At 37.2% G+C, this 27,570-nt stretch overlaps 1 protein-coding gene across 2 annotated transcripts in view; it reads right to left on the reverse strand.

The window, feature by feature from the left end:
* The window catches only part of LOC137390099 (filamin-A-like), a 71,465-nt gene extending 46,180 nt beyond the window's left edge, over positions 1–25,285 (reverse strand). For both annotated transcript variants that reach the window (XM_068076350.1, XM_068076349.1), the window contains exons 1-12: positions 24,919–25,285; positions 18,054–18,314; positions 16,797–16,894; positions 14,678–14,825; positions 13,169–13,287; positions 11,988–12,065; positions 7,087–7,249; positions 6,187–6,198; positions 2,401–2,601; positions 1,825–1,965; positions 1,454–1,507; positions 347–480 (exon numbers count right to left, since the gene is read on the reverse strand). In XM_068076350.1, the coding sequence (XP_067932451.1) occupies positions 347–480; positions 1,454–1,507; positions 1,825–1,965; positions 2,401–2,601; positions 6,187–6,198; positions 7,087–7,249; positions 11,988–12,065; positions 13,169–13,287; positions 14,678–14,825; positions 16,797–16,894; positions 18,054–18,314; positions 24,919–25,273 (1,764 nt within the window). In that variant the 5' untranslated portion in view covers positions 25,274–25,285. The remainder of the gene's footprint in view (positions 1–346; positions 481–1,453; positions 1,508–1,824; positions 1,966–2,400; positions 2,602–6,186; positions 6,199–7,086; positions 7,250–11,987; positions 12,066–13,168; positions 13,288–14,677; positions 14,826–16,796; positions 16,895–18,053; positions 18,315–24,918) is intronic.
* Positions 25,286–27,570: the final 2,285 nt, after the last annotated feature.

Raw genomic sequence — 27,570 nt, forward strand, 5'->3', positions numbered from 1 at the left:
ATATCTCAGCTTATAAATCCTGCTTATCAACAAAACTTGAACCAAGAATAGAAGCTGATGCTTTACTCTATTGCAAAGGATTCAAGTCAATTAATTTTGCTCACATTATCTAAGACGGGTGTACCTATCGACAGCTACCGAGATGGACAACTCCAGATGAATGTACTCATCAGATCACAAAAAAGCGAAATTTGTTTTAAAGTTGAATGTATTTCATTTTAAAAGTTACACACAGCATTTGAGGAGAAAAGAAGGCATTATTTTCCACTAAGTATCACCCAAAGCAGTGTAAATGACAAGTGTGTTAACACTAATTAACTTAAATATAGTTATTAGAAATGCAGACCTTGAATGGGCTCTTAGCGATGTGTCCAGTGCCATACAGCAAATGAACAGTATAATTGCCAGGCTTGGTTGGCTTGTAGGAAGTCTCATATGTGTGCTCATCAATCCTCTTGAAGCGTAGCGGCTCCTCAACACCTGTATCACCATAACACTCGCATACATCTCCACCTGTACACGCTTTTCACTCTCAGCATATTGCCTATGCTGTATACCGTGGCCCATCCATTCCAGACTCACTACTTAACATTTGTTATAAAACCAATTGAATGAAGAATATTTTTCTTGTAGAGGTCACTGGTTTCCTAGTGAAAGTATAAGCTAAGGAAAGCTTTGCGTATAGAAGAGAAGATGCCAATTAGTAAACGATTAGCTTTGTGAGAAGAATCAAATTTCAGATAGAGGTAATAAGATGGTAATTTGGAGATTAAATACCACAAGTAAAATGGAATGTAATATTTGAGAGTGATACATTGGTTGATTTTAAAGTAGACAGAGTGCAGACTCGTAGCACTAATTCAACAATATCACAAGCTTCACTGATTATATTCAAGAAGATATCAAAGCTAAAGCGTGAAAGAAGCAGCCAGCACAGTACCTTCCGGAATCAAATCCTCCCTGGAGCTATCTGAGGAGTCACTACCTACGTACACATACTGTACACGTAATAGACATATAAAACAGGAGAACACAACTACTTATACGCAATGTTTTTCTCTCAAGATGATCTTGCTTTCAAGCAAGCCCAGACTACCTCTGCAAGCGGCTATTGTGTGTCATGTGTAAAATACCATTGTTACCCCGAACAACTATGAGCTGCTAGTATCATTTTTGGGCCACAATTGGCATAAATAACAGAATGAGCCTTGAATAAGCAAAGGAAACCTCATTAGTAACAACCAGATGAATTAACAAGTAGGATGAAAAATAGCATTGAGAAAGGAAATTTACTACAGGGTACATCCGGTTCAGAGACCCCCACAAAGGCACAACAAATGCCTTGAAGGAATTAATCTGCAGTAAAGCTTTAAGATAAGTAAAGATCCCTAAAATCCGGTGAATAATAACCAAAGAGCCCAGCACCAGAATGAGAACCATAACCAAGCAATACCTTTCTCGCTTTCGTCAGAACTGCTCTCTGATGAGCTATCTCTTCTGCCGCTGCCTACGCATGCAAACACTCCAATTACCACGGTTAGCTAATAATAATTGCCTCAAGATATTATTGGCATTAAATGACTCTATTTTGATTACTTCAAAATGCCAAAAGCATATCCAGAAGAATACATTTTGATGAGCTCAAAATGCCAAGAACATTTCCAGAAGAATATAAAACCGTATTCAGAAAGAAGTTGTGTGGTAATTATATAGAACAAGAAAAGCCAGGGTTCATAAAATGATTTACATCTTTGTGATGACCGTCTCATTAGCAGCATCATACCATAAGCTAGGGCAGCAGTAAAACTCCTACAGTCAGCATACCTGTCGGTCCAATCAGCTTGCCACTGACTTCAGCTGAGCCAGCTCCTGCGGTGTGAACCATGATGTCTGCCACATCCTGTATTCTGACTCCCTTCCCTTGCACACCCCTGCCTGTAGCATAGGCCTTCTTTGGCTCCACGGCTGCCAGATAAAAAAACATGGCATATTGAAAGTACTGAGTGTTCTCAGAGTTTTACATGCTCTACATGTCTCACAATATTATTAATGTTGTTTGGGGTAGAGTTGGCACAAATAAATTCTTGCTGAAAAACTCTGTACGGTGTTTCACATAAATACATGTATCTAACGTTACACTGGAACAACCACCAGAATAAGTACAAATAAAAACCACAGCCAGCGCAATCCATTTTTGACTAGTTAAATTTTTTTATATTTAACTCTAACGGTTTGGTAACATTTGCACGAACAAGGTTAAACGCTGTTTAACAAATGGAGATAAACCAACTCGATAGCTAATAGAAGTGGTCAGTGTAGGTTGGCTCACAGCTCCCACATCAGCAAGTATAAGATTATAATGTATTTCAAATAAATAAGTTAACTCGAGCTGGCACTTACGAGCTCCGATGTTGACTGTGTACGGGCTGTACGGAATCTCCTTGCCAGCGAAGTATATGTGGACCGAGTAGCGGCCGACTTCCTTAGCCACATATTCTACATAGTAGGTCGTCTCTGACGATTTGCTAACTCTGGCTTTGCATGTATCCTTATGGCCACGTGAGTCGACTATGATCACCTCAACATTGCCAACCCCTGCACCTAAACACGCAAACATTCAAGAGTCCGAGCTGTACAACCAACCTTACTTGGAGTAGCATAATCCAAAGTTAATAAAGTTAAAAGTTAAACAAGTGATAATCAGGGTTGTTTACAGCGCGCAATGGTGAAAGACATATACGTATGAAACACACCAATATAAGTATTAAACATGTGATAGATGTGAACATGTGATAGATGTGAACATGTGATAGATGTGAACATGTGATAGATGTGAACATGTGATAGATGTGAACATGTGATAGATGTGAACATGTGATAGATGTGAACATGTGATAGATGTGAACATGTGATAGATGTGAACATGTGATAGATGTGAACATGTGATAGATGTGAACATGTGATAGATGTGAACATGTGATAGATGTGAACATGTGAACATGTGATAGATGTGAACATGTGAAGATTTCCAACATTTTAGTTCTTCATTATCTTCTCTTACCTTACTTTGTTTTTTCTTTTTTTACTTTATTATTTTATGGTTCTTAATTTAGCAAAAACCTGTCTAATGTTCTTTTTAAAAATATTCAATAATTTTTAACGTTCATAACAACAAACAAATTGTGTAACTTATAAAACAGTTCAACTTTATCATCACAGCTGTGGCTATATCTATCACTTGTATGCACTCATACTCTATCCCTTGGCTGCTGCCAGTCTGGTAATCTGATAGATCATTAAAAATCTATCAGCATTTGAATTTGAAATTAATGACTTATTACATAATACATAGAATTTTGCTACAGCTCTGTTATAATCGTTAAAGATGGTAGTAAGTCTATTGCAAGTCTATTGTAAGTCTATTGTAGAAAATTGGCAATCAGTTTAGAACAAGTCTAACACAGTTTGATAAAATAAAATTTGCTTCTATGGCATTTAAAATGATGAAAAATAGTTTTTTTTGTCGTTATGGGTATGATGCAGCTTTGTATAGCAGTCATTTCAATGTTTCTGCCAATTACCAAGTGCACTGTTCAATCGGATCAATCATGTATTATCAGCTTCTTATGAATGTAAATAAGTAGATATAGATTAGAAACATGACATGCAGATATATACAGATACACACACTAAGATGCTACAACATGATTTATGGCCTTAACAATGCCTGTAACGTATAAACTAATCAGCCATACTATCCTTAACAACTTTAACACTAAAATACGCCAAACTTTAACATTAAAGTACGCCAAACCTTAACACTAAAGTACGCCAAAGTAAATCCATGTGCAGTCTGTGCGTGAAACTATTTTTACATCTCCATCCTTTTTATTATTATGATCTTTAAAAATCATATGTTCTAAATGAAAAATACCATCACGCTACTCATATTTGACCAAAGATATTATTACAGCAACAATGAAAACACTTCAGCTAGCCAACATGGAATAATAATGCACATATCTGCTCTTGAGACAGAGATAAGAAGAGTAAATATGAGAGAGTGGGAGTTGGAGCTGTGATTACTAGAAGACTGGAACAAGCAATATGATTAACTATAATTAATCATACTTGTGGAGTAAGGTTGGAACACTCAAACTAGTTATAAAAGATATGAGGGAGCATGCTAAGAGTGTGTCAGAGCACGAGAATAGAAGAGGGCTGCTCATTCAGACAAAAGGCCCAAGACTCGATGAGAGCAAAGTTCTAGTAATGTATCAATAATCACGGGTAGCTGGTCATAAAACAAACTTTATCAGGTGTCTGCTAGTAGAGGAATCTGAATAGTTAACAAGCTGACATATTACATAAAGTACATAAGTAGGATACACTGGGTGTTCTTAGTATAGTACTAGTATGATAAGAGGTTAAACACATCATGAAATGCCATTAAGTGGGTCGACAGCTGCATAGAAATCTGCATAGAAATCACTCAGGTCTTCTAATTGATAAAAACCAATAATATTTTGCATTTATTTAGCATTCACTTTTTTTAAATAATAAACTTTTTCATTGAACAAAGAAAATGAGTGCTATGAGGATCTCTATGCATGGAATTGCTAAATACAAATTAATAAAATGTCAATTTTGGTCAATTATTGTTTAAAACCAAAATTGCGTAGAATTAATTAGGAGTAAACAAATGCCCAATTCATTGAGAATTTGAATACAAAACATAGTGTAAATTATTCTCTACTTTTAGCTTAAAATTTTAACTTGTTTCATGTGTAGCATGTATAACTGTATAAATTACTGTGAATCATCAGTAGGCAGCGGTAAAAATACAAAACAGCAATGTATAAACGTATTCACACAAAATGCATGACAAGAGGGGGCAAATCTAAATTTGGTTGCAGCATAAACCAAAATATAGAAAAGCTCTCTTATATATGTTCATTTCTAAACCCTGGCATTACATCTCGTTCAAAGTGTAATCTATTATCTTTTTATGTTATTATCTAATTATAATTAATTTATATTCTACCATATAAAATTAAAATAAATTCCTCGAATAGTGCGAAATAAACCTGTAAGTAATAGCGAGTAAACGCAAACTCAGACACGCCTACATACAACAGCTGAAGTAGCCATAAGCGTCTTAATTTACAAACTTTATATAATTTATAAATATTTATGTTCTACATTTTAATATATGTTAGAGCTACACACCTCCCTCAGCCTTTTCATCACCCGCTCATTACCCGTGATGTGTACACATGCTGTCAATGCATTTTATTGCTTCCTACGCAATATTTCAGATAAGTGTATATAGGTATAAGATTTAATAAATGGGTCATTTCCTAGTACAAACAAAGGTTGTACCTGTACTGTTTCTCGATTGAAGGTTAAGATAAAAGAAATCAAATTTAACTTGAGCTAGCTCAGTCATAACAACAATGGTTTGTAGTTTTTATTCACCCGCATTACTCTTATTATTATAAATTATTTCATATACATATTATTAACGAATAAAATAAAGTTGTCCACCTCAAAATCGTTGTAAAGAAAGTTGTAGATTTGACCTCTATCACACCTTTAATATCTCTAACTATGAACTGATCCAGTGGGGAGGAATTTGATGGCGACTAGCTGTTTGCATCAATTCTACGACAGGTTGTTTATAGCAGCTTATTATTACACTTAAATTATTATATGTATGTTATATATTATTACATGTAGGCCTATATTATATGTATGTTATATATTATTATATGTAGGCCTATATTATATGTATGTTATATATATTATATGTATATTATATGTATGTTATATACATTACTATATGTATGTTATATGTATGCTACATGTATATTATTATATGTATATTATATGTATCTTATATGTATGTTATATGTATGTTATATGTATATGTAGACCTATATTATATGTATATTATCACATGTATATTATTGTTATATTTATAAGAACTCCACACGCAATACGCAAGACAATGGAAATGGTAGAGGCATCAAAAACAGATAGCTTTTGGGGAAGACTTTGCCTCAGAGAGAGTTATAGGGTAAAGTCGTAACCCTCCCATAGACATAACAAGAAAGGGTAAAGTCGTTACCCTCCCATAGACATAACAAGAAAGGGTAAAGCGAATGAATGAGTATAAATGAATACCTTGAATAGCCCCTGTTCAGAAAGGAAAGATAATCATGTACAGAGAATGGCTGAAACGTGTAAGCATGAATGCAAGGTAATTGTTAATATTAGGTATATGCAAACAGATCACTACAGACTCTATGGACTATATAGCAATTGAAGCATAGCTTGCTAATCGATAGTCTCCTTACACAGGTCTCATCTTATCAATGCTAACTAGAATTTCCCTCCAGTACATATCCCACACAGACCTTACCTACTGACCTACAGTATATATCACACACAGACCCTACCTACTTACCTCCAGTACATATCGCGCACAGACCCTACCTGCTTACCTCCAGTACATATCGCGCACAGATCCTACCTGCTGACCTCCAATTAGAGGTCTTGTTAGCAATACAGACCAATAAAAGCAACCTAACCTGATACACAGATCGTACAAGTGTCTACAAGGCTACTTCAGCTAAAATACATTCAGAAAAGGGAGCAAGAGCTCCTAATATGTCCACAATTTTCTCTTGGGGAAGTGCAGTCATGAAATTTAAATTTACCGTTTGATATTGAAGGCGCTGAGAACTATTAGCTGCCTTTGATTAACTACCAAATAAACAATCCACCCATGCTACTTTGCCCCAAAACTCCTTTGGTTAGTCGAAATCGATGCTGAGCTTGTATGATGGACCTGCCAATAGCTGAAGAGTTATAACAAACATTTTCTACCAAAGGCACTCGTAGCTGCCCGAGAAGGAGCATGCACGGATGCGTTCAAAATACCTACATATACTCAGCTACTTGTAATATCGTTGAAGTGAATGTTCTTCAGCCAACTGTCCTCTAAGCACTAGAGTCTAGTTCTCTAATAAATAAATGGTTTAACGCAACCTGTACAAGCAACCTGTACAAGCAGTCAAGTACCTTCCGTGAAGACCTCAAAGTAAGTCTTCTTTCCTGCTTGAACTCCGCCGGCCTGTAGACCTGGGCCTTCCGCAGTCACCTTCTCAGGGTCTCCAGCCGCGCCCTCCACTGTCACCTTGTATGGACTCTTGGGTATCTCTTTACCAGCAAAGCTGATACTGACCTATATAGAAGGTGGTAAATAAATGCCTGCGCCAAGGACAAAATACCACAATAACGCGATGCGGTCTCAAGCATGGCCCTGTCGCGTTGTATATAGATAAAGTGCAAACTAGAAGGCCTCGCAATTTTGAAAATAGCAGACATAAATAATGCTATGAATCCGGTCTTGAAATAGCTTTTATTTAGCTAGTACAGAGTTATGGCGAAACAAACCACAGAACCTACCCGACCACAATGGCTATGGTTGGCTGCACAGTTGAATCACAGCTTAATCATCCACCCCAGATTTGACGCAACGGCATGAGTGATCTGCCAGACCCCTAGCATGTTACATTCTACGCACCGTCATAAAAATGTCTCTCTCGTTAGTTTCTATAAACCATCTCTGCCCTCATGTAGCACTTTTACTTACAGAGCTAGCTAATGCTACTCATCGACAATAGATCTTTTTTATGGATGATAGTTATTATTATTCACAACATTATTATTATTATTAGCAATGAAAGCAGCTAAAAAAACTCCATCTGATATTGCCTTGCTCTAATAGTTGCACCAAGTTTGGCAAATATAAACACGAGTTTATCAGTAATTTTATTAGACCATGGATCCGTCATCAACTGATTGATCCAATACACTAGAACTATAAATATCTAACCCATCAATGCATGAAACGACTACAAATATATTACGCCGGCATTGTATGAAGTTATGATCTTCCATATTTGGAGTTGTTTGTGATGAATCGAAGCATATACGCCTATATATACTTGCTGTTGTTGAATACTGGAAGACTATTTTATTCTCTTATCCAGGCTATCCGCCCACAATACAATGATCAAAATACAACAAATTTAAACAGTTTTGAAAATGTCAAAAGTTTGAGATGACTGTCTAGAGGATAACTACCCTACAGGATGAATTCATTCGCGGAGTTATATTTTGCGAAAATTGTCTTTTCATGCATATTCGCGGATGAATTTATTCGCGGCAGAAAATTGCCACTCTCTGGGAAAAGTTAACTCTATTGCAGCTAGTAATAGATATTCCTACGCATGCGCACACCGCGTGTTTCGGTTTATATTTAGCTTACAACTGCTAAGCGATCATGCTATTCTACGGTAAACAATTTTTGCTGCGTCCAGAGGTTTTCACGAATATTTATCGCTTTGGAGGCCTTTGATAAGCCAACAACTTGTGGTAAGTAATGAGCTTTTTACATGTACTAAATTAGTTGAATTTTACTTTGGCTCTTCGGTAAAACGCAATACTAATTTTTTCCATCCTTACTGCTTCATTATTTGTTTTAGTGTGAGAGAGATTTTTCATCATACACCGATGAACAATGATTGCAAGGGTGGTAGATGTCATTCTTAGAAGATCACCAATCATTCAGGGAGGTCTGGAAATTGAGGTTGAAGTGACCGCAGCTACTTACGAGAAGAATATATCTGTTTTTAAAAAATGAACAAAAACGCCTTTACGAGCACAAATCTTTGGCCAACCGGCAGAACTTTGCAATAGTAAGCCACGAGGAGAGTTCTGGTGATAACTTCCTTATCAGCCATGTAGTAGCGAGAGAATCTCCTTCAACACCTACCCAATACGGTGACAGCGACAAAGCTGCTATTACCAAAATAACTAGTCAGAAAGCATCATTACACGCTAGTATTCACATATCAAGAGTACCAGTTTAATTTTATTGCTAGACAACCGCCATATGGACTAAACTGTTTATATTTATTCCATTCATCGTTTTTAAAATTTTATTTGTATTTGAAACATTTTATTTGTACACTCAAGTTTGTAATAAATTATAATACATCTATACATGAAATAAAATATATAATTTGATCATGTTTGCTACAGCGATATCAAGGAGTTGTCAATGAAGGGGTCTAGGTTGACTGGTTGCCTCTGCCAATATTCCTGCCTTGATGAATATTACTACTTGTCTCTAGTTTTCGTAATCGGAGCCCAGGGCTGATACTCCCCCTCAAAAGGCCCATTAGGTTCGGCCCAAAATCACGTTTTAGGGGGGTTTTCAGACCATGGGGCACTGTCAGTGAATTTGCTACTTTAGGGGGGTTTCCACAACCAAGCCAGTAAAAGGGCCCATGCTCATTAAGGTTTTATTCAGCCAAAGTAATACCAATAAATTGCACCAAAATTCCACAGTCTTCATTTTAATGCAGATTGCATTAAAATTTGCATGCTTGCTGACGGAAAAGGAAGGGAAAAGAGACAGTCGACACTGCATCATCTTAGCAACTCTTTAGCAATATACTCAGAATGAATGATATGATATTTCTTTTATTGGTATTATTATGTTTTCTTTTGTAAATGAAATGATGATCTGATGGTTCGTGTTTGGAATAAGTTTTATTAACCCTTTTGCAGGCATAGCAACATTTTTGTCGTTTTGCGATACGGGTGCTAGTAAACAGAGCGACTATTATGTCACCACACGAACAGTTTTTATAAATTGATTTATGGTTATCTAATTGTCTTTTTTTTGTTTAATTTTTTTACCAATAGTAAACTACAATATATTGGTCTATGTTAGCAACAAAAAATAAGCCGTTTTCAGAAGAAAAACGATCGTTTTTGCAATACTAAACCAACAAAAAATCCGAAATAAAAATGTAATTAAATAAAATTGGGAATTTTGTTTGTAGCTTGTTTCTGCTTTATTAATACATGAATCATATTAGATGTTTAGCGCAGCCTGGAACCTGGGCGCCCTCTAGGGAACTCCCAGTGTTTAGGGGGTGTATTTCAAATTGACCAACCAGGTGATTGGGGGTACATTATCCAAATTCCAATTGACCAACCAGGTGATTGGGGGTACAATATCCAAGTCTGGGCCTATCCAGGTGGGTGTTTCTTTCAGAGTATCAGCCCTGGGAATCGGAGTAGGTTGTTTTATTTTCAATCTGCAGTAACCACAAAAAGAAAAAATAATAACGAGTGTTGAGGAAGTACAAAAACAATAGCTGAAGTATTTGATGAAAGCGATCAGTTTTTAAACAAAAGAATTAACTAATGCAGTTGATTATGGAAAAACGTATCTGCACTGCAAATCAAATACATACCATAATGTCCAGAACAGAATCATGATCCTCCTTGGCTTCGGTATTAGAAATCGATGGAGTTGATTCTAATGTAAAAAGACTAGGAGAGCTTTTTTTCTATGCTGAAGCCATGCCGAATAACTTGTAAAAACTTTGAATAATTTTGTATAAAGTTTGACGCAATGGCAATAAAGCTCGAAGCCTGGCGATGATTTTAATCAAGTTTTGGAACTCGGCTACGTTTAGTACTTCTGCCTCGCGGCTATTTTCGCGATGACGCCATTCGGCTTATCTTGTGACAACCTTGAATAATTTTGTAAATAAATGTGATGCATTGCCAATGGTGTTAGCTCAAAGCTCAGGCAATGATTTTAAAAATGTTTTGGAACCCAATTACGTTTAGTATTTACATTAAAAACTAGGCTAGCGACTAGTTTTCAGTTTTATGCAGTAGTTATTCTCTCTTGTGATTAAAAATAGAACTAATTATTCACTGAATTTAATAATTCGCGGGATTGACTGTTCGCGAAATCGCGAATTTTTATGACCAACGAATATTTTCATCCTGTAGGGTATTTATATTTACAATTAGAACATGTGCTTGCTAATCGTGATAGCTAGAAAATGTGCTTGCTATTCGTGACAACTAGAACATGTGCTTGCTATTCGTGACAACTAGAACGCGTGCTTGCTATTTGTGACAACTAAAACATGTGCTCACTATTTATCACAACTAAACCATGTGCTTGCTATTTGTGACAACTAAAACATGTGCTCGCTATTTGTCACAACTAGAACATGTGCTTGCTATTCGTGACAACTAGAACATATGCTTGCTATTCGTAACAACTAGAACATATGCTTGCTATTCGTGACAACTAGAACATATGCTTGCTATTCGTAACAACTAGAACGCGTGCTTGCTATTTGTGACAACTAAAACATGTACTTGCTATTCGTGACAACTAGAACATGTGTTTGTTATTTGTGACAACTAAAATGCGTGCTTGCTATTCGTGACAACTAGAACGCGTGCTTGCTATTTGTGACAACTAAAACATGTGCTCACTATTTATCACAACTAAGCCATGTGCTTGCTATTTTTGACAACTAAAACATGTACTTGCTATTTATCACAACTAGAGCATGTGCTTGCTATTCGTAACAACTAAAATGCGTGCTTGCTATTCATGACAACTAAACCATGTGCTTGCTATTTGTGACAACTAAAACATGTGCTCACTATTTATCACAACTAGAACATTTCCTTTCTATTCGCGACAACTAGAATATGTGCTTGCTATTCGTGACACCTAGAGCATGTGCTTGCTATTCACAATAGCTGGAACATGTAATTGTTAATTGTGACAAGCTTGCACACTCGGCTTAATCGACAAAATTACAGTGAGCGACGTGACACATCCATCACAAACATCTATTGACAAGAGTTGTCTGCTCAATAACAGATCCAACATTGAATTTGAATACTTTTTGACATAAAACAATGAGAAAGAGAAAAAATCTGATTCTATCGGGTGATACAAAACATGGCGGTCAATGAACGGTTCTAACAAACATTGAATCCAAATTCCTATGCATTAATGCAGGCTGGCGGCCTGTAGCGATCTGCATGCAGTGTAGATGAGGCATACTTAAACAAACACTTACCGTGTACACTCCTTCCATCGAGGGTGTATAACTGCAGGAGTAAGTGAGGTTCCTGTCATTGTTAAAGACAACCTCACACTACAAAAACAGAGAGTACGTTAGGCTAGCAGTAAACATCAGAATGCAGGATTTTGGTCAAGTGACATGTTAGGCCAACAAGAGACAGAAAAGAGATAACTGTTGCGGTGTGTACACAACTTCTCTTATGTGTATATGATGTATGTACAGTAGACACTCTTACAGCGTAAACAATCTGTTCCAAGAACGTTTACATTATAGGGAATTTACGTTATATGAACAATAAAATACATGTAAATTGCCTAACATGTTCCAAGATCTTTTCAAATTCACCCCTTTGGGCATACAAAAGAAAAAAACTAGACTTTAATTTGTTTGCTTTATCGCAACTGTAATATTATTAGTGTTCATCAACAACTTTTCTCCTTTTTTGATCAATTTCATTGTTTTTTTTTTTTAGAATATTATTGCGGTAATTTTGCAATAAGTTGATGGGGGAATGCACACATTCGATTTCCATTTACAACGATTTGTTTATTTTTTCTAGACAGCTAAGTCTATTCTGCACAGTGAAACTAATAAAAAATATTTTACACGTCTAAAATAAAGCAAAACAAAAATATATTTTTACTATAAAAAAGAGCGGTGTCCACTCATTCGTCGTCGATGATACTCCTAACTCATGATATTCAGATTGGTATACTGACACTGTAACGCCTGCACCAATCGATCGCCTTCAAGTATTTAACAATTGCGCTGCTACCTATTCTCCGTTTTGTCAACACATCTGGCAATCTATCGCGACGAACTAAAATGTCATGGAAGTTGGATATACGTACGTTATTTTTTCTCACAAGCGCAGCGAAATATGTTACCATTCAAATCGAGTTTGAGATGTTGCCACTACTTGACATTATATGGAATTTTTCAAGTAGTACGAAGCAAAAACTGCATAAACTTTTTACGTTATCTGAAATTTATGTCACAGGAGGCATACGCTATAGGAGCGTCTACGCCTATAAGTGGGTGGAGAATGGATGGAGAATGGATAAACTGCAAAATAATGCATCAATGCACAGATAAGCAGGTTTATATCATGTCACGCAGAATAAGCAGACGAGATGGGTATTATCAATCATTGATGTCATGCGTGAAACATTTACCTCTTCAGCATGTCCTTCGGCATTTAGTACTGTCACAGTGATCTCACCTCTGCCAGCACTGAATGTCTCGACTGTGAAACGAGCCGGCGTGAGAGCACACACACCCTCTGGTTCAAGCCCTGAGCAATCACAGCAAATAACTCTCCGTCATGCAACATGCAACAAAGAAACCAATGCTGGCACACTGTTGATCAAATAGAGAAAAGAGAAAAAATTACAAGCGACTGTCATGGCTATACCAGAAGGCTTGCCAGAGCTGTTGTTGCGCATGCGCACATTTTCCAGCATTCATTTCAAAAAATTGCATTCTACAACCTAATCCTTAATAACGAGTTTTATGCAGTGCAAAGAAAATATACAAGTCGAGCAAAGATATCACCTTCATATCTCCTTTTGTGAATTTATACTAATCTGTACATGTACGATTTGAACCTCGTTCCATCGCTTTATACTAATCTGCATGAGTACGATTTGAGCCTGCTTTCATGAATTCATATGATTCTGTACATGTACGAATTGTGTGTCATTGCACGAACTTATACTAATCCACATGGGTAACTATAAACTATATGGGAAAAGATCTAAGAGCGTCAAAAACTGTGAAAAACATCCGTATGCTTTAATCTAAAAGATTGCTAAGTCCTGTGATAAAAGCACTTGAGAGTTTAGGTGACAAAACCAGGCGATGATAAGATATCGAGTCCAAATTATGCGTGCAGACCTGCAGATCAGATGGCCAGGGTCCCACAAGCATTGCAGGCCAACAAACCATACCAATCATTCATCTCCATGCTAGAAAATATAGACGACGGGACAAAACACCAACTTTTACTGGTCACTTCACTTACTCTTTCTTGTTTACCATTTGGATTGGTCACGGCAACTGAAGGCTGGCCTTTACCGCCAGCAAACGTGTCAATTGTAAAATTGGCCGGCCTACCCTTGCAGTTGCCAGTTTGCCCGAGCCCTGCATATCAATGAAACCCGAGCGAATCAGTCATGAGCTACACCTAATAGATAAACCAAAGAAAACTAGTCTCTCCATCAGAACATGCATAACACAAGTTTCTAAGTTTACAGCCCACACTAAATGGCTGTACTAGTTTTTATGACATCCATGCCCTGTCATGTTCTATTCAAGTCATACATGCCGATGCTCCAGTTACCCCATTATTATACACAGTTTCATTGTTGTAAGAGCAGCCAAACTTTCCTATTGAGGTCATACAATAGCATACCTCCCCAGGTTATGATTCATGGCTGAAAGTAACTGTCTGCTCTCCTGCTCAACTCACATGCCTCCCACGTCCACATCCCCCACACTAACTAATAGTGCTTATGATGGCAGGCCGAGGTCAGCCATCGACCAATGTTCAGCGTCCATACTAGCCAACGATATTATACTCTAATAAACATGCCAGCGCATTTCGCAACTACATGTACTATAAACAACACTCAATAATCACTGCAGCCATTGAAGTCCGTAATACCTTCTCCGCCCTCAATTACCTGGTCCGTAGGCTCTCACTCTAGCGGCATTTGTTCTTGGCCTTAGTGGTGCTCCGGCCTTGAGCTTGGCATTGGGGAATTGCGATAGATAGGTCATCATGCTGAGCTCATCAATCTTGGGGTTTACCATCTCATCTGGTTTGATAAGCTACAAACAATGTTGCATTTCTAGAATAATTGCAGATAAATCCCAGACTGTGTGAAAACACTTTGAGCTGTATGCTAGGTTTTGAGGATAAATTTGAGGAATGAGCAGCTAGTATTAAGATGCAAGATAATTTGTTTTCTAAAGGCAACCCCCCCCCCCCCCCCCGGTGAAGCTCTACTTTTCTTTTGTACTTCAAGTTTCTTCCCTCTTTGCTATAATCACTATGTTTCCATGGTGCGCAGTACTGCGAAGCAGCCCCCTCCGAAGTCGAGGGGATTGTACGTTTCCATGCTGCGCAGTGGTTTTCAGCAAATACGGCAAATTAGCCAGAGAAGAGAAATTGTATAAATCGAATCGCCTGATGGAGAAATAGAATCGATCACGGATACCGAACGTCGTAAACGGTCTTTTTATGATTCTGTCGTCATTATACTTTTATTTACAATACACATTCACAAGGTTTTACAAACCTCAACACACTTTTCACATAGTTATATATTTTTAATAAGTATTTTTAAGTAATATATTATTTAAACGTTAATTTAGGACTTGCCACCTATTTTTCGAAAAGTGTTGGCATCGATAACAAAGTCCAGGAAAGTAATCACCTCATCATCCTCGTGAATGCAGACCATAATTAAATTTAGGTAAAAGAAGATAGGAAGAATAGTAAAAAAACAAGATTAGCAGGACAACTTTTGTACTAGTTTATGGCCCTCGAAGAATCCGTCTCCACGGCATGAGAGCTATGCGCAGCCACTGCGCAGTCGCTGTTTCCTTGCTGCGAATTTGCACTGGCTTCGCACTGATCAGTGCGCAGTGATTTCAGTGCGAAGACGCCGTTTCCATGATTCGGAGATAGCGCAACTCCGAAGCACTGCGCATCATGGAAACATAGTGAATAAGAGCCGTGTCTGTCCGTCCAAGGCCACTCAGAGAGCTACCAATTGCACTACTCCATGACCTTGATGCACCACAGAATAATTTTAGTATAGTTAAAGCATATATTTATGGCATATGATGATCTCAAACTACTGCTAGAGTAGGAGTATAATAAATGAATACTACAACACTGGCAATAAAATCGAAAGTGGATAAACACACTAAAATTTGTTTTCCATATGAGACTTGTGCGTTTGTAAGTAGAGAGGGGGGGTCTGAGTCATCAAGCGTCAACTGCAGAATCAAACATGGCTTCAAGAGTGTCAAATTTTGATACAGACAAAGGTACAAGCCGCCCACTAGATACCTTTAGCATATGTCATAGGATGACAGTTTTACATCATTTCCTGCTTTCCTGTGAAATAGGTTGGTATGCTTTTGTCTTGGAGAAGGTTATTGACAATCACAAATATGAGATAAGACTGATTTTGGTGAATCATAAAAAGAAGATAAAGGAAATGTGAAACTCAGTTTGTTTTCCAAATAACTTCAGCTCCACTTAAGTAGTAATCCCTACAGCGGATATTCACGTCAGCAACATATAATAAAATCCAACTTGACATAACCTTAGTTTAATCAAAGGTGCATGCAAATAGTCAAAAGAAAAATTCTGACTGTAAATACTTGAAGCAAATGTCAGTCTACGAGTGTAAATAACTGACTAGGTTTTACAACAGTTGGATATATGCCTCGCAATTATTTAGCCTGTGAACTTAAGGTATGTTTGCTACAGAAAGCATCTCCGTGTAAAAAACTCTCATTTATATAGAACCTTCTGATTGTATGGAAAAGTTCATGAGATTACTTTTTCAAAGGAATAACAACTCCAAGGTAGAATATCTCCACAGCAGGGATCTATACTGAACTATGTGGACTAACATAGGACTGCATAAAACTAATTTTCTCAGCTGGCGACAATTCTGACCGGACAGCGAATTGTTCGTGAGAAGGGAATCAACAAAAGGGCTAAGCGAGCCTCACCTGTCGTAACAATAACCAAATATTATAGCAAAGGTTATGGGTACACACCTGTGGCACCTCCAACCACTGTTCAGCAAGGTCCATGGCCTCCGTAGCATTCCTCTTGCCACTTTTAGGATCCCAGTCTTCCCAGTCGGGGCAGAGACCTGCAACCAACCATAACATCAATAAATAGGGTAATGGCCAGGACGATGCAAGAAGGCAACATCAGACATCTCAATTATCACTCCAATCAGCTGGGAAAAGGTGCCAGAATAGTCTGCAACTATCCTACTATGCAGGTGTTTGGCAGGTGATTTCAACACATGGAAGCTCTTATGAAGGAGATAGAACTCATGACCGGGCAAGCTGCACACACCACTTCACCAAGTTTATCGTGAGAGTGAGAAAGTTTCTCAATGGTCATTATACATGATATATTCGATACTACTTCCCTTTTTATGAATTTACAAAATTTGAGTGCCTGCCAGTTAGACAACATACCACTGTACGATGCCTGCCAGTTTGACAACATACCACTGTACGATGCAGTGTAACCAGCATAATGGAGACAACTTACTCCTCCTAACTACTACTCACTCATCTTCAAATCTATGTTTTTTAAAGGTTTGCCAGCGCTGCGCTGCGTGGTTGGCATGCAGTCACTCCATTGAATAAGGAGTATGTGATATGCCCCAGTTGCAGCGGCTACTACCACTCGGCTTGTTTCTATCTTCAGAGATAAACTATTGCTTAGTCGAAATTCAAACAAGGAATTCCGAATGAATGGGGCGAGACTAATTACACAATAGTTGCCATTGTTTGATAGTTTGAACAGCGACTGCTGATTTCAAATACAAGCTTGTTTTCTCTGGAGACAAACTAGTTAGTCGGAGCAAAAACTGACTGACTCTCTCCCTGTTTTTGCTATTAGTGTCTCATCAAAGACCTCTGTTCTTGTGACAAACAGATATATCACATTACACCAACTTAACCCACTCTTTAGAGCCTTTGCATGTAGCTCATCTAATTACTTGTACGGGCCATTGCTTTTCAACATGAGCTCAGTATCTCCGTGTACCTAGGTGCGCAGGCTATGTATCTTACCTATCTCAAAAACGTCAATGAAAAGAGCTCGTCTGTCGGTTTATACAATTACTGGTTTATACAATTACCATACCATGAACAACTGCTACAGATGTATCATCAAACGTGTGCTCAAGCAATACTGATGCAGAACAAGTCTTGTGCGACACTACTTCGTACTGGCACACACATGTTACATCCCTCTTTAGTAGGAATATCTTATTGCTTGATCATGCCTACCTGGTCCAACTGCATCTACCAATGCTCCAATGGCTTTGCCATCATTCCAATCTGTAGTAAAGTTTTTGACAGGTACCTCAGGTAGCCTGTTCTGTACCCAAACGAGCAGACGCTGTTTTGGAGTAGGGCCTTCTTTGGAGCCGGAGCCGGGTACATCCTCCTCTCCCTCCCACATCGGCATCGAAATGGAGTAGTGAAGAATCAGGGTCCATATTAGGCCGAGGATGAGTTTAAGCTTGCTGTCCACAATATCTGTACTGTCTGGAAACATACATACATGCATGGTACACACCCACTTTTCCTATATTACTATGAATATGTCTATTGCGCGTTATTCGATAGTCAGATTTCAACATAATATACATAAACGAGGAGAATTACAGCCCAATATCTACTCAGACAGTACTGTGTGACATTGTTAACATCCATGAGTTACACCACATTAACAATAACAACCCTGTTTGTTATACATATGCGTTTGTGATAGTCGTATCAGGCTCTACACATCATATGATGCGTAGAGGACTGAAGATGGAAAAAGATTAAGCTGTTCACGCCTACTGGCACAAAAAGCAAAATTATTCAGGAAACGTAAGAAGAATGTTTACATTTGTTTGAGGTATTTCGCTGTAGAGTTTCCTGAGAAAATTGAAATTCCAGCTAAAATGCTGACTGACTTATTAACACCGGAAAATTTTAATGGGTCAATCACTAGTAGAATCCATTATGGAACAGCAACGGTAGTTCGTATTACAACAGCTTTTAAAACAACAAGAATAAAATATACAAAATATTGATGAATGATATAGTCACACGGTAACAGAGACAAATAAGAATGTGTAACTGGCAGAAGAAACATTCGCTATCTGCTATTAGTCAATGTCAATATCGGCTGCTAGCAATGACCACTAGTGCAATCTACTCGACACTGCTCAACTTAATGTATGTTTACACATGCGATTTTGGTCATAACTAATACATAACTACAATCACCTAGTATGATGAAGTACCTTTCTCTAGTGTGTGTAACAATAGATACAATGACTATCACAAACATCGAAGGTTTTTTAGCAAATAATATTTAAAAAGTCCGTATAGTGATTGGTCATTAAAACAAGAGTAATAATTAGCAGACATACAAAATTCAATGAATAAATGTAGGAACAATGTAGTTAGAGTAATATTAGACATCTATAACAGGTAAGCGCTACTCGCACCTTTACGCATCACTGCATTATAAATTACCTATAACTAGCACAATAGCGTAAGCTCCTCAAAACTAATTTCACGTATTATTAAATACCTATCTATTAGATATTACACATTACCTAAACTCATCAACGCAGTGAGGTTTGCTATCTAAAGTGCTAGGATCAACCCTGAACCCAGGATGAACCAATTTAGGAGAAGCATCAAGGAACCACGCATTTACTGCTGCTCTTCTCTTTAAAAGTACTTGAAAGCATTTTCTATTTTCACAAACTATTATAAACCAACACAATTTACCTTCAAATATGCAAAAGTAAATATTTATACATGCAAGGTATAGCCTTCGACATAAAAATGACTTCCAGACAATGACGAAGCAAAAGTTTAACCTAACTGATTGCAACTAGAGAGACTCTCTACATAGTCAATTCTCACTAAATCAAGATGATTTAAATAAAATATCTACAGTCTGCGGTATTGAAAAGAAAACACACAAAAATGCTTTCCGGTAGCATATAGCAATATATACTAGCTTATAAAAGATCTGTCTTAAATTACTTTTAAAAGATGCTGCAAACAGTTTCTTTAGGCTGCACAGACTAAGCATAATCTATCCAAAGATAACAAGTTGAACAAGTACAGTAGTCTGTGATAACAAGTAGAAAGAAGAACGAGTAACTTAAATTTTCTGTTGTTTCATCTATTATCTGATACATCTATTATCTGATACATCTATTATCTGATACATCTATTATCTGATACATCTATTATCTGATACATCTATTATCAAGCAAAGTTTGACAACATGAATTTAGTTTAAGCTTCGCTAATTTAATAGATATGAATACGTTTAGATTTCAATACTTAATGTTAGTGACACACAGGCAAGTCTGAGCTAGGCATTAAACCTTTAGTATAATGACATTCAGTAGACTCGAGTATCAATTCTCTTGCAACTATTATACTCATTCAATAATACTTTCAGATGCTATATGTTTATATATAATACATGTATATTATAAAAATTATATATATAATATGTTACCGGACATTTATCCGTTTTAAACAACTCAAGTTATACTTTTACAAACATTGAGGTGATGTTTGTTGGAGGTAGAAGTAAAGTTCTAACAATATGTGATTTGTAGTGCTAACCATATGACGATGAAGTTGGGCAAAAGTAGTAAATTCTATTACCTTGGGGTTGGCTACGTACTCTTTCGATAATTTCATTGAACTAGTCAAAGAAATTTTTATCAAACTTATTATCACTAGAAAGATTTTCTGTTTTTTGACTGAATGAAAACTTATATAATGAAGTCACAATAATTTTTGTTATTTATAACAAGAGCGCAGTAAAATGTCTGACTGCTAAAAATAGTGACTGATAAAATTGTACTAAGTATTTCACAATTAGTGGTAGTACTGCTAACTATGTTAGGAATTCTAACTTGTTTGCTACTGGGAATAAATAGTAGCGTTCACAAATGTATGTTCCACTATTATATTGCGCAACAGCAATATACAAAAAATTCAAAATACTTATGATCAGAGCAAATAACAATCACCTTCACTCCAAAGGGTTAGGACTGAGTTTCCCAACTTGTTGCTGGGAATACGTAAGGGACTTAAAGGACAGCAAAATGGAGCCAACTTTTTACTAAAATCTTTCAGTTATCCAGTCAGTGCAACCATGGCAACAAATCTAAGTCTGAATAAAGGCGCGGTAATTTCTTCAATGTTTCACTTTTATTGAAAGAAAATGTTACGAAGAGTGCATCAGGCCTTCTAAACACAACAGTTATCCATCATCTGAGCAGGCGCAGCAATAACAAAATACATCTACCTCATATCTTCCGCCTCACTGACTATTGCCCTACGTATGCATAGCTCGACTGCTGCTAAGCTATAGTACATTCCACTGCATTGGATGGATCACATGCAAAAGTGAGTGACTGAAGACTGTTTAGTCCAAATTGCTGTCTGTCAGCATTTTATATACCCTATATGCAGCTGGTCTCCAAGCAACCTATTTATCATAAAGTCTAGTGACATAACAGATGGTCAACAACTTTTCTATCTCTATCATTGGCTACTAAGCAAACTAATCTCAACAAATCTGGAGCGGGAATAGGGATGAAAGACCTCTCCAAATTACAATAGCCTTCAGCTGGTGTGCGCATCCCGCCTCCCCATGCCACTGCAGACCGACTGTCAACCACCAACCTCAGCACGGTCACATATACCGCTATATATCGTAGTTTTCAGCTAGCTGTCGTTGGAGACTGGTTGGCCAGGAGTATGTCATTGCTGGTCAGCCATAATTAGTAGCCGCCAGACCAATAATTCTTATCGGTTATGGCTTGTTACGGCAGGGCGGATGGTATCCGTGATACCCTCTACTAGCTCATGAAATAATAATTGATACAGAAAGTAAGCAGTCAATTATGAATAAAAAAATTTAATACATTTTCCCAGAATTGAGTCCAATATTCTATGTTGGACTCAATTCAAAGGTGCAAATGCCTGAGCATCACTCAATCATTACTTCAAACATTCATATTTCCTAGAGCCACTTATTTAAAAAGGTGAATGCTTGCTTTGTATGAAAAAAATCAGTGACCCAAATCCGGGTTGTGAAAGAATAGGTGGAGCGGAGTGTGAACAGTAGTCAATGTTTAAAAGGTCAGCTGTCACTCTCAAATCACAACACGACACAAACAATTCTCTTTCTCGGCCTCAGGAATGTGGCATCTGTCTGAATGAAGGAGGTCGCACATCCATCACATCCATCGTGGCTCCTTGCTAGCAGAGTCAGCCATGAGTCAGTTATTATACAAATGCTAGCAAAAAATGTGAAACCGGCACAACAATAGCTCCATGGGGTAACGATAGCTCCATGGGGTAACGTTTTCCTACATTGACGATAGATACTAAAAATGTACTCGGAGGCCAAGTATGGCTCAAGGTAGTTGTGGAGGGAAAAATATTGAATTGAAGTCTCTCTAGTTGCAGCAATGCTTTAATAAGGAAGAACTTGATTAGCGATGAATTCAGAACTAGTGTTTAATTGTTTAGTCACAACATGCATCTTATATGACTGGTGTGACAGGCTTTTCACATCAAGTTAATACTGAATCAGCACGGGCCTCCAGCACACTCTTGGCTCAACTAACACAATTTGGCAGAAACTTTATGCTGTATACCCATCCAAGTGCTAATAGTGAAGGATTTTTCCGATTGACCGTAAATAACCAGGTTAGAAAATGTAATGTTGGGTCTTGCAAAAGCCATAATTCAACTATTACATATTTGAAAAATAGAATGCATCGCAGAACGGATTTGCAGATCTGACATTGAAATTTGACATTTGTCTGAGCCAGCATTCCAGACAAATTCGCTAATTTAAGGGTTGATACACAACATTTATTTGGGTATCTTTATACTAGGCCCTTCATAAGCCATCAAAATACCCTCTCGTCTTCATTCAGGCGCATGCATACCACAGCTAGCTGAAAAGGCCAATTTAAAATAAATCAAAGCGTTACGTTACCGGATTACATTACACAGCTTCTGGTGACATCGTTATCAATCACTTCACCCACCCACTTCATCAAATAGGTCACTCCAAAATCAACAGGCTGAGTAAGGCCTTGTGCAACAATTTACAAAGCATATAGATAACATCGATAAAGACTGCACATTTTTAAACAACACATCATTACCGGATACTCATATTCTTAAGAACATGTATGTAAAGGATACCATGTTTTAGTTACTTGACTTAAACAGAATCGTTCCGCGGAGCGAGGACTTACATTGTTGCCCGGCATGCAATAAGTATGAATGATTTTTTAAGAGAGACTATTTAAGATATTATATCACACTTATTATTAATATACATGTATCATGAGGTATCAGCATGGCATAGCAAGATTTAATAACGAACAAGTTTTAGCTGACAAGTTAAAATTCTATTTAGATTTGCTTCAAATGGTCAGCAAGAGATGAGGTTCTACATTTAAGTTAGTTAAAAGAAACTATTCATATTTTTTCCATTAATGTAAAAACTTGAAAAACTTTGCTCGTATTGTTGTATGTTGTTTCATAAAGACAATCTCTGGTGTAATACTCTTGCATAGCCTCGGCAAATTACTAGGTTATCCATTTATGCATGCCAAACAGACAGACATTGGCTTTAAAGCGCTGAAGTCTACCAGGTAGGCCTTGTCCCAGAGTTTCTCCACACCTTTTGATTTATTCTCAACTGCGACAAGAGGACTCGTTGCAGCCCAATCTTTACTAGAATAGGAGCTGTGTTCGTCAGTCTGAAGCCACAGTAACAGAAAACAGCCGCCTAACACAGGATTTGAACTCAGACTCACCATTTTGCAGACACTCACGCTAACCGCTATTATACTACTCAGCCACCTGGCTACATCACAGGATAATTATTAGCATACTGATGACTCATGACAATCTCTCATGGTGCATGGGGACTGCCAAGGGTACTAGTGCTAATATGATTTGCTGCTAACTCCTATTCATTGTTTATACATCTAGATTTGATTGATCTGGACTCCTAAATAGAAAAAATCCACATAGCTTTCATACCCGTGTTGAAATCTGCATGGCAGTTTAATAACAGTGTTTTTCATGAAAGATGCTGAAGGTGTGAAAAGTGCTAGATAACACTTTACTAAAGTATCAAAATTTGCAGTCCGTATAGGAATGAGGGAATGAATTGCAATGTAATTGTTAGTAAGCTTAAACTTATGCAGGTGATTGCTCAGTTTATTGTTAAGCCTAATCTCATAAATTAATAGATAATATGATAGATGACTTATCTTGCCTTGTCATGCCATCTAGGCTAACTTCAGCCTATTAACATGTCGCCATCATGTCATATTTATAACACTACTAGCATTCTAGGCTTACGGAAAGTAAATATTTATACTGTTTGCAGAAGCGAAATTATGGGTTAAAAAGATCCGACTGTAGATGCATAGAAAGTAACTGAAAAGTCTCGGTAGAGCGATGAAGATTCTGCATTTTTTAGTTATGCACAAAATCATTTGAATATCTTAGCGGCTAGATCAGGCAAACTGCAATAGAGATAACAATGGAAATAAGTTATTATTTCAGGCTTAGTTTTACGAAGCGACCGATGCAAAGTGTTGCAAAGCGATGAACGCGAGTTTTGCAGACAACATGAATCGTAACTGTTATTCAATGTTTTAATTTTTATTTGGCAAACACATATATGTGGCTAATAGTTGATTTTTTAGTAAAATATTCGTTACAACTATAATTTGTTTTAATCCAGCTATCTTACTTTCCTTCCTTACGATTACTAATAATATTTAGATGAATGAAACTTCAACGAACGGTGACTACAAGTTAAATTACAACCAGCACTGCTACGAGTGTTACTGCACATGTTAATACTATCAAAAACTAAACTCCTGAATGTTTTTTGAAATGCTCTTTTATTTGTGAATAACTGTGCTCTTTGATTTGAAATTATTACTTTGATACTACATAATACCAATGATATACAGCCCCCCATGGGAGGCTGTATATCATTGATAATACTTATCTTTGAATTTCGACCCCTATAATAATAGTTGTTATTAATTAAAATTAAACTACTTACCTATGTTGACGATCTTTATTCCTTCAACTTCTTCCAACAACTTCAACGCGGTAGTTACATTTTCCAGTTTCTGCGATCGAAAGTTCGGTCGTTTGTTTATTCTTTTGAACTTCTTCCCCGACAAAACCTCAATAAGGGCACATAGTCTTAAACCGTCTGAGAGGTCATATTCTAAAGACGCTATACTTTTGTTAGCCTGTTTAAGGTGTTCATTAGTCCATCTGGTGAATGTGTTTTTTTGAATAACTTTCCATTGAGCATCTTCTGCCAGTTCACGCTCCGTAGCCGGCATCTCGTCTTCTTCGCACTCGGCTGAGTAATAATCGCCTTTGACATCGTAGCCGTCGGTATACATGATTTGACCTTTTAGTTGACCTGAAAAAGTAAACTAGCACCCATGACAACATTACGACCAATCGAATATCGTTATATTTTAACGTGTGAAATTGTTTAAATAACTAAGCCGGCAAAACTTAAAGCCTACGCAGTTCCGTATTAATGTACGATACATGTGCGTGAGTACTTTGTTGGTATTTTTGTTTTTGGGTATATCTGTTCTGTGTTTTAGCTTCATATTACTTTTTTTCTGATTAGATGTTGTTTTTTCTCAGAGCATCATTCATTAACAAGGATCTTATACACTTTCAATTAGTAGTTATACATCATTCATCAGCGTGTCACCAAAAATGAAGAAATGTGTATAACATCAATAATTATTGGACAAATTATGTTATTAATTTTGAAATAGATTGATTAACTATGACTTTTTTGTTTTAGTGCTCAGTCTAGTGTATCAATAAAGATGTTATCAAACAGCAATCTATGTATGATTAAACTTCATGTTCGCCTACATGGGCTTAGTTAAATTTGTATGTGCTAGAATGCTTCATTAAGCAAGTAGATAGATTCGCTCAGCCATACATATCTGTTCATAAACTTATAAAACTGGCGACATCATACGAATAGCGGTCTCCTAATCATGTCAAACACTGACCACAATTAACCTCCGCCTCTGAACGGAACATCTTCAGAGAATTTCTTTAGAATGGATTTACCTTTCAAATAGAAGCATGTCATTTGTGTTCCAATAATATTAGGTGAAAGGTTAGTTATAATAGCTAGTATGGAAATCAATACATCTATTTCATATGATTTAGTTTACGTTGTTATTATTCACCGCTGTCTTATCATGACTGAGGTCAAGGATGGCTACTTCCTTTGCTTTACTCATTTGGGTGGATCTGATATCTAGCACAGTCAGTGTTGTGTTTCACCAACCCCAAGAGATAAAATCAGTTAAAGTTTGATTTCAGCTAATCATTGATCTGTTTAAGCTTTTGCCAAAGTGAGATCTTTTTGGACGAGTTTAAAAACTCCATGACAGATTAAACATGGTGCTTATACTTGCACAGCTGCTGACTGCTTATGTTTCCACTAGATGTCACAGGAACACTTGAAACTTTAATAAAACCACTCCATTAAGGCACAAACACACTAGGCGATTTTAGCGCGTGCATCATGAGAAGAGACGGAGATATTGCTGGCATGGGCCTTAACACACTTGGGCTATTTACCAGCAAGGGATAATGCAGGCACACTGGCAAACAGCCAATAAAATTCCTTGTCACCAGTTTCCTCGGAGTTGTTAATAAATTTGAGTAAATATGGCACCTTCTAGACAACGACATAAACGACTCCTGCTTTTGTTATATGGCCTATCTCTCTTTCACAATTTGCACACTACAAGAAGACATAAGAAAAAAAAAGATTCTTATATTTTTAACGATGATATTTAATGACTTATATATAACCTATTTTATAGTAGTTTTCAACTTTTCATACAATAAATGTTTACCATTTTTAAGATGGTCAACCTGCGCAGCGATTAACTCCCAAATGTTTTCAACTGGAAATTTTTGTAATTCGTAATTTGTAAATTTTTGTAAATCTTTGTATTCCTGTGCGTTATGTCGTACAGGACTGGGACGCTTATTAAATTTATGAATAGTTCAGTGTTTATTTTGATGATGGTTCAATCATAGCGAAATAATAAAATGTTGTTGTTGTACATTGGTATTCATTGACACAGAAAAATAGCAGCCAGAGCATTGCATTCTGGGAAAAACAACCAATCGAAATGCACCTCAAATGCAATAAAGTTGTGATTGAGCAAGTCTATTGTTATCGCTCAGCATCAACTCGCTGGGCGAGTTCTAGCGAAGGTTGGCGCCATGCGGCGTGATATCCGCTACATATCGCCTAGTGTGTCTGCACCTTTACAGGCTCTAACTACAGCTAAAACCTTAATAAAACCACTTCATTACAAGTCCTAGCTACAGTTAAAACCTTAATAAAACCACTTCATTACAAGTGCTCGGTACCCTGAGAGTGAAACCCCTAATTGTAATACGCTGATATTATAAGTCACAACTACAGCTGCTGACCCTTTAGTGTTCCATCTCAAGGCAAGAATGCCAGGCATCTGCCGGGTTCAAGGAGCAAGGCAGGTTGCCAATACAGTAGAAATGTGGAACAGAGAAATAGGCGGCTAGTCAAACTTCTCAGTTGTGTTCAGCAATGCAATAAAAGCATTTAGAAGCTTCCGTTTGGCTCAAAAGTTTGTTAAGAAGCCATATAAACCAGCAATAGCCG

The sequence above is a fragment of the Watersipora subatra genome, chromosome 3 (genome assembly GCF_963576615.1).
Source record: "Watersipora subatra chromosome 3, tzWatSuba1.1, whole genome shotgun sequence".
In the NCBI taxonomy this organism is placed as follows: Eukaryota; Metazoa; Bryozoa; class Gymnolaemata; order Cheilostomatida; family Watersiporidae; genus Watersipora; species Watersipora subatra.